We start from the raw sequence: 9344 nt of genomic DNA, 5'->3' as shown, positions 1-9344 counted from the left end.
GGCAGCTGAATCTGGGAGGGGAAGGGAGATTCTTGAAGATGACCCGATGTCTGGACGTCCTGCAACTGCCACTACCGAGGAAAACATTGTGTCCACCCCATGGTGATGGATGACAAGCGATTGACTCTAAATCAAATAGTCAATGCTAATAGCATTTCCCGTGAGAGATTTGAGAATATACTCTGCATAATGAACTTGGCACGACCAAGGTTTCTTACTCGGTAGGTGCCACGGCTTCTCACACCTGACCAAAAGCGTACCCAGGCTGACCACATCAGGACGAAATCTGACATTGTTTGAAGCAGATCCAACTGGTTTCCTTTAGTATTTCCTAAGTCGGGATTAGTGTTGGTTTCATCTCTTTGAGCCAGAGACAAAGAAACAATCTATGCCGTGGAGACACCCCCTCCTCACCTGCTCTAAGGTCATTTCATCTGCGCAGAAGGTGATGGCTTTAATGTTTTGGTATGCAAAAGACATTGTGTTTATTGACTGACTTTAAAAGGGTCACACCATTAATGGAGAGTACTATGCCAGTTTTGTTGAGGCAGTTACGAAAGGCTATGCTCCGGAAAACTGGCGAAAGGGGTTTTGTTTCATAAGGTTACTGCTCCAGCACAGAAGTCCCTCGTTTCAATGGCTTCTGTGCGCGACAGTAGCTTTGAACTGGTTGATCGGCCTCCTTATTCTCCTGATTTGGCCCCATCTGACTACCATCTCTTCACCAACATGAAAAATCACTTGGATGGGAATCACTATCGCTCTGCTGGTGACGTCATATCTGATGTTGATGACTTTTAAACCAACAGGACGAATACTTGTTCACTAATGAGACGCAAGCACTGCAACACCGACGGAAGAGGTGTGTGAACCGTAAGGGGGACTATGTTGAAAAATAAACCTCATTTGGTCTCATTCCAGAAGAGTATCTTGGTCATCCTATGAACTTTTCTGTCGACCCTCGTACTGAATTTTCACTCCCCAAAGAAAAATTCCAGCCTTTGAAATGCCATGTCGTCTTTATTATTAACATTGCAACTATCATTATTAGAAGAGACTGTCATGCAATGTTTGACTGAAGCCTTTGACGTGTGGCCACCAAAGTTATCTCCCTTCACTTGGAAGCATTATTTACTATTTTTTTTATGGCCGAAAAGACGTGCCTCACTTTTAACAGCTTGTATTTAGGGAAAAAATGTTTTAAGCTTATGAAAGTTTATGGGAAAATCAACTTCGTGGGACGAATTCTCAGGAAAAAAAGTGCATTTTAAAAGCCATCAATTAGGGCGTGCGCATGCACACACAATACATATAGTGTGTGTGTGTGAAGATATTGCTTTGGCATTACGATACTAAAAACCTGTTGTTAGAACTTCATATATGAATAAGTTTCAGAATAAAGGATTAGGTGAATGTAGCGAGTGAAATTACATATATGACGAGCGAACAAGAATGACTTAATTAAATTCAGCTGTTTGTGAAATAAGATCCACTGTCTTTTAGAGCAGAAACTGCTGTAAGCTAATGAAGTTCACTACATAATTCATGTTCCCTTGTCATTTATTTTAATTTATATATATGCGTGCATAGAACAAATCATCATCATCATCATCATCGTTTAACGTCCGCTTTCCATGCTAGCATGGGTTGGACGACTTGACTGAGGACTGGTGAAACCGGATGGCAACACCAGGCTCCAATCTAAATTTGGCAGAGTTTCTACAGCTGGATGCCCTTCCTAACGCCAACCACTCAGAGAGTGTAGCTTATGTTTCATGAAAAAATTTCTTCCTTACAGATATCCCCACTATTTATCTTTAAAATATTTTTTATAATCATCAATACCTAAGATGCAAAATCTTTTTCATTGGCATTTCTCCCATTGCTTGTGCCAATTATTATACCATTAAAATTACTTATCAGATATTTCTAGTCTTCAGTGTCAAAATTAATTAAGTGGGGGATTATCAATCTGGGCAAAATACCTCATAAGCTCTCTGGTGGCACACCAGGCTAACAATATTCCTTAGATTAGTGAAGAACCCCAAGTAGTAATCTTTTGGTAGGGTCCAAGGTTAGGGTTCATCACAATTCTATATTGTAAATCCATGGATGGGCTCCAGACGAAATCGTTTTTATTCAGAGTGATATCTAAGAGACAAGTTTAAAATAATGGTCATTAGATATTATTCTTTTATTGGAACAAATTTGGCTTACAGCTGTTTCCAGTAGCCATTATTGGTACATTACTGATAAGTTTACTCAATCAATCGAGGAAAATTAAAGAACCTAAGAAAATTAATGCCACTTTCATGAGAGCCATTTCTGGTTGTTACAAGCAGAGCACTGAAGGAATGGCTATTGTATGGGGGAGGTGGAAGAAGAAGATGGAAATATGCAAGTAGAATAGAGGAAGATGGGTTACAAAGGGGGTAGCTGTAAGGTGATGGGATAAGGGTCACTTAATAGAATCAGGAGGCATTTTATTACCAAATTTGGAAGAGAGACAGTCATAAAACATTTTTGTTAAATCAAGCCAAATATTCCTTGATTCATATTTTTGTAATTTTGGAAACATTGGGAGTAATTGTAGACAACAACATAAGCTGGGCCGTTCATATAAACAGCAAAGTTGACATGGCCCGCAGAATGTGCTCCAGAATTCTCAGAACTTTTCAGTCAAGACATCCACACCATTATCCTTCTCTTCTCTACTTTTGCCCAACCCCACCTTGAATACTGCTGTCCATTGTAGTCTCTCCACATCAAACAAAGTATCATGAAAATTGAAGCACTTCAAAAGTCAATTACAAAAAGAGATAGATGGCATGTCAGGCCTTGACTTTTGAAGTTGAGTAGAAAAGCTCAAGCCTTATTCTCTCCACTGCTACTGTGAGCGCTACAACATCTGCATGATGTGGAAAATATTCTATCAGCATTACCCAAATGATGTTAGCATCACCTTCAAGATACATCCAAGACTTGGGCCCTGTCCTATCTGCCCACAACAAAAATCATAATCGCATCATATAGCAACAATATGGCACAATTATTTCACCTCAATTGGCCCCACTCTCTTTGAAATTACATCAAAATACATTAAAGCAGAAATAGACCCCATAAAATTCAAGAAGTCTTTGGACAAATTCCTTAAAAAAATCCCAGATAAACCTTCTATATCTGGATATGTCTCTGTAAACAATGACTCTCTATTTGAGTGGGCCATGTTTTCCAATTCCTAATTTGAATGACTTTGCCAGGTGGTGCTATTAAGTTCGACATGGCCTCAGCCAATACTGGCCAAAACCTATCAAAGTATGAAAGTACACACACACACACACATATTATGATGGCATAAAAGACCCATGAACATACTAGACACATTCCAATTTCAGCAGGTCATATCCAGGGGGAAAAAAAAGAATGGTTTTTAGTGCATTAAAACTTATGGGAGGTTGAATTTTGCATATGGGACTCTGAGGTGGTATTTTGAGACATTTTGGAGAGGAAGATGTGTCTTAGATGCCACCAAATGTGGTATCTTCTCCACACTTTTAGTCATTTTTCCTTTAGTCTAAGTAGACAGAAAGAAATAAGGCAATTAAAAATGAGAAATAATGAGAATAGGACAAACAGATATGTGAACATTGAATTCATGTGTGGCAAAGTTAACTTAGTATCATTTCACCACACACACAGCTATATATATGCGTATATATGTGTGTATACTGAGTAACAGTTTTGCGAAAATTTTGCTGCTTTAATAGAAGTACATTACTCTACCTTTGGTATTCAAGCACTATTTTTCTCCACCTTGTTTTGCATTTATGTGCTTACTTGTGTGTGTGTGTGTGTGTGTTATACATACACACTAGCCTAATATCTGTTTAGAGTTATAGAAAACCATATATAGTGCTCAATTATCTTGAAAAATGTGTTCTCCATAATTTTGTTGGAGACAAATATGGTTGATAAGGAAGATAAATGAGAGTTTTCAATTTTTTTTTTTTTTCTGAAATTCTAAAACATGGAGTTTTGTTTCACTTTCTACTAGAATTATGCCAGTAACTTCTAATTTGCACCCTTCTACTAAGATTAAAGACACAATTGACCTTTTTTAAATGTTGGCAGTTTATACAACAAGGTCCACCCCTATTGAGCCCTAGGTTAAAAATACTGACCTCAATTTCATTTTTAGTCACTGAAACCTGGGGCTCAGTTTTTTTCTCAGCAAAGTTGTTTGTGGTGTTTGTAGCATGACCTGCTACAACTTGTTTTACAAAGACCACTCTGATTGTCATGGTGGAATAATCTATGTTTACTCAAGCATTTTAGTAATTCCTGATGACAACTGAAACCAGTGACAACAAGAGATATTTGACTGTGACATTCATATAAGCTTTGGTCAACACTTCAACTTGGGGTCATATTTTGTTCCCCCAACTACTGTCAAAATACACAGTTTTTTTTTGTCATCCTCAGAACTTCAAGGAGGAAAACAGCCACTTATGTTTTCATTACTTGCCATTGTTGTTATCATCGTTGTCGTCATGAACAGCAGCATCATCTAATGTCCTTGTTCCATGCTAATATGGGCAATTTAACAAGAAATGATGGGTCTGAAGACTGCATTGTGTTTTCATGTCTGTTTTGACATGGTTTCTACAGCTGGATCTCCTTCCTAATTCCAGCTACTTTATTGAATGTCCTGGATGCTGTTTTCATGGCACCAACACTAGTGAGGTTGCCATGCACCTTGCAAGACCAAGGTCCCTTCCATTGAGAAACTACAATTCAGAGGGACTTTTTGCAATAGCACGAATGGTTAAAGTGTGAGAGAATAGGCTTGAACACAAAAGGCTTTATATTCTAGATGAGCTACACTCATGACTGGGGTGGAAGTGGAATGAGATCAGAAATACACTCAATAAGACTTTTGTCAGTCTCTCAGCAGTTATTTATTTAAAGCTATTTATGGCTTGGCTATGGTACATCCATACTTATAGTTTACATCTCGATTTTAAAATATTGATCAACTGGAAGCTGTCCAGAGATGTGCAACCATCTTGAATGTCTTGCTGCTCTGGTCATCGACACACTAAGGCTTCAATGTCTACCGACCATCATGATAGGAGCCCACAACATTATCCACCATCTACTCTTTTACTTGTTTCAGTCATTTGACTGTGGCCATGCTGGAGCACCATCTTTAGTCGAACAAATTGACTCCAGGACTTACCTTTCCAGCATCTTTGGCCACCTTTTTCAATTCAATGTCTCAAACACTCAACAATCACTTTTACACTCTTAGTTGTCAAAGCTGCCCACCACAACAGAACTGAGATCCTAAAACCAAAGTGCCATGTAAAAAGTGTTGCTATGGTTGCTGGTGCCACATAAAAACCACTGGTGACAGTGCCATGTAGAAAGCACGCAGTCCACTCTGTAAAGTGTTTGGCATTAAGAAGGGCATCCAGCTATAGAATCCCCAAAGCCAAAACAGACTATGGAATCTGGTGCAGACCCCGGCATTGCCAGCTCCTATCAAACCATTCAACCAATGCTGAGGTGCCACGCTGTGGAGCTGAACCTGCTACCATGTGGTAGGAAAGCAGACTTCTTACCACAGTCATGTTGTGCTTATATCATACTTTTTAATTTTATTTCCTAAATTTACATGGTAGAGGTTGATAAGTTATCAACGACTTCATGGAGGATCCAATGAAATATGGTGACTTGTTTTAAATTGTGAAATCAGGAGTAAACGAAGAGATTGATAAAATAATTGTTGATTGTGAGGAGAGAGAGAGAGAGAGAGAGAGAGAGAGGTGAAAACAAGGAAGAAAGGGTAGGGTAGACGGAGAGGGAGAGAAAGAGAAATGGGAGATAAGTACGCAAAGAGAGAGGTGGAGGAAGGAGGAGAGAGAAAGAAAGTGAGAGATAGGCATTAGGCAGAGACACCGAGCGGCTGACAGAGAGAGGGAGAAAGAGAAAGAAGTCGGAGTGAGTGAGTGAGAGAAAAACAGAAAGTGTGCGAAAAGAGTGAAAGAAGTGGAAGAATTTCAGAAAATTCAATCAAGTTTGTAATGTGAAGAGTCATGAAGAATCGGAATTAGTGTTTCTTATAAAGCGGTGTATTTATTTATTTGTGAGTGAATCAAAGAAGACATTAGTTTCGATTATAATTGTTTTTATTTCATGTAATTAGTGACAGAGACATTCCAGCTGGGAATACATTTGATCATGTCTCGGATGTTTCAGAACTCTTTGCCTTTATTTTCTTCTGTAAAACAGGTTAGTCTTAATTAATCATTGTTTTTAATTGAACAACGCAATAATTACTCTTGTTATTATTGTTTATTAACGAAACAGTTCAAAATCCTTTTTTTTTTACTTTATTCCTTCTCAAAATCACGATTCTCAGACAATCGAAATAACTTTATATTATTATTAAAAAAAAAAAATTACGGAAATTTAAATTTTAAATCAGAAAACTTATTAATTCTTTTTAAAACATTACCTGTAAATTACCTTTTAATTTCGATAGTAATCAACATATCGGTGTCAGACATATATCGAAGTCCGTGTTTACTTATACATAGCATTGAAGGCTAATTAGGTCTTAATTTGGGAAAATGAACTGACTAAATATTTGTAATTAGCTTCTAACGTCAACGTTGTTTTCATAGATGTAATAATAATAAATTACAGAGATGTACTTGCATAGCAAGTGACCTGATCTCAGATCGTGTGCTGAAACAAAAACAATTGCAGCGTGGAAGTTGTTTATAAAACACTCAAAAACCTTTAGATTCACTTCAACATTTAAATTTAATTTGCCAAAATATTTTCGTCGCTTTCAGACTTTGACCTGTTCACTGACAAAATTCTGTGCTAAATAAATATAGGTAAACTTGTTGAACGTGTCCCTAACCAACAACAAAACCGAAGCAATCTCATAGAAACGAACTGCTACATTCTTCACGCAATTTACAAATAAATCATCAAAGATTAATTGAACCGAATTAATAGTTTTATTGCATATTTTGTAGACGTAGAACAGAGCACAACTTGGAATTTTTGTGGATATTTACATCTATCTATCGCATTATTATCGTTTTACTTTTTGTAAGAAGAGGAGTGATTTTTGTCGAACAGTTCAACGAAAGCTAACAGGAGAAAACCTCGAAGTCGCTCCCACCTCCTTGCAAAATATCGGCATAGAAGTGTAGTTATAGTTTTATATTCGGGCGATAGAAGCGATAAAATGAAGTGGTTTATCAGAGACCTTTGTTGTTTGATTGATAAATAACTGTTCCAGTTTTTAACATTTGTTTGACCTAGGTTACCATTAACTGGGTCATGTTATTGTGTTACACTATATGTATGTATTTTGTATTACGGGAGCGTCAATAAGTATATACTGTGTGTGTATTAATAACATACAGAAAACGTATTTGTTTTCTGTATGTTATTAATAGGATTACGTGGCTTGTATTCTTCACACTAACCTACCCATCCCGTCTACTGACCAGAAGCGAGTGTGGAATTGAGTCCAGAGTCACTTGGCCACGTCTCGAGTCCTAGGACCCGGTTTCTATGGTGTATAAGTGATTGAAATCACAACGTTCCCTGCGAACAGAACAATGGTCCGTTGCAGTGTTACTCATCGACAGCTGAGCCGAAACCACGACCTTGCGTTAGAGTGCAACACTCGAACCAATTGCATGTTCGTATGATTAAGGCAAATGAGCACAAGACGGGAAGGGCGTGTTTTATCTGAATTATCTTCTCTTGAATTGGTTATCTCCCTTCCTTCAGCTGACTTTGCTTTGTTCGAAGTCCAATGAATGAATGATTCAATCACAGCACGCCATGGCACGGCAATTAATCAACACTGACATCCTCTCACCCATTCTCCACATTCGGCAACAGAGAGTGTAAATTAGGAGTTTTAAACCTAACTCGTCTCGTTTCTGGAATTTGTACGGCGATGTAGCATGATTGACTCGCACCTATTACTGTCTTGGTAGTCCATCGATCGTGGAGGCGCAATGGCCCAGTGGTTAGGGCAGCGGACTCGCGGTCGTAGGATCGCTGTTTTGATTCCCAGACCGGGCGTTTTGAGTGTTTATTGAGCGAAAACACATAAAGCTCCATGTGGCTCCGGCAGGGGGTGGTAACGATCCCTGCTGTACCCTTTCACAACTCTATATTTCTGTTTCTGTTGTACCTGTGTTTCAAAGGGCCAGCCTTGTCACACTCTGTGTCACGCTGAATCTCCCCTGAGAACTACGTTAAGGGTACACGTGTCTGTGGAGTGCTCAGCCACTTGCACGTTAATTTCGCGAGCAGGCTGTTCCGTTGATCGGATCAACTGGAACCCTCGTCGTCGTAACCGACGGAGTGCCAACAACAAAAAGTCCATCGATCTCCGGTGAACGCGTAGTCTGTGGTCTCAGCAATCAGCATGTGAATCCGCAGCTCAAAGCTGGAAGCACACAGACACCCGCAGGTTGGACACTGGTAGTCTGTGATCACAACCAGCGCTGGATTAACCATTAATCAAAAATAAGCACGGCTTAGGGCATCAAAAGAGGTAGTAAATTGTTTACGGCACAAAAGAAATCACTTTAAACTTGCTAAAATAATATTCGAGGTAGTGTATATGATAGGAAATATAATTTGGAAGTGTTCATGGTGTGAAAGTGAGGATTTGATCGAAGACTTTACAATTAGAAAAAAGTAGAAAACCTTTGAAATATGAAGTGGAAGCATAAAAGGATAAAATAAACATTTTCTGCCATCTTACTTTTTAGTTTTGTTTCATTTTGAAAAAAAATATTTTCTATAGCATATTGTTTAAATTTTGAATTACATATATATGGTGGCACCAAATCTTTTGAAATGCTTAGGGCCTCGATGGGTCTTAATCCTCCCTGATCAGGACTGAGGATGATGCGACCCAGTCTCTTGCGCCTGCGAGGCATTGCTGCTTGTCCTCCTCAAAGACAGCTATAGCAGTGTTGGTGATTGACCTCCGGGTAGTCCTGTTTGTAGCTGGGGTCTTGAGTCTGCGAGGCTGGATGTCACACCCTTTAGTGTGTCCTTGGCGATGAGTAAATCTACCTCCTGCGGTAAACTGGCCAGATGGTGTCAGGCAAGTTTTCTTTAGGCCTCCTTTTCTAGGCCCCTCCCTTATTGGGGTGAGCAGTGCATTCCTAAAAAGATTGCTCAGTTGCCTGAGATGCTGCCGGAGTCCTCCGGTGCCCCGAGTTCGAAAAACAACCACCAAAGTCCCAGGCCGCCAACGTACAGGTTCGTGACTATGACCCCCCCCCCCC

At 39.2% G+C, this 9344-nt stretch overlaps 1 protein-coding gene across 1 annotated transcript in view; it reads left to right on the top strand.

Moving 5' to 3' along the window:
- The first annotated feature begins 5940 nt into the window (after window positions 1-5940).
- Window positions 5941-9344, top strand: part of LOC106867325 (carnitine O-palmitoyltransferase 2, mitochondrial) — a 35523-nt gene continuing 32119 nt past the window's right edge. The window contains exon 1 of the mRNA XM_014912164.2: window positions 5941-6294. Coding sequence (XP_014767650.1) covers window positions 6244-6294 — 51 coding nt within the window. The 5' untranslated portion in view covers window positions 5941-6243. The remainder of the gene's footprint in view (window positions 6295-9344) is intronic.

This window comes from Octopus bimaculoides, chromosome 3 (genome assembly GCF_001194135.2).
Source record: "Octopus bimaculoides isolate UCB-OBI-ISO-001 chromosome 3, ASM119413v2, whole genome shotgun sequence".
Classification (NCBI taxonomy): domain Eukaryota; kingdom Metazoa; phylum Mollusca; class Cephalopoda; order Octopoda; family Octopodidae; genus Octopus; species Octopus bimaculoides.
The sequence above is the reverse complement of the archived record's forward strand: the minus strand, read 5'-3'. Positions and strand labels throughout refer to the sequence as shown.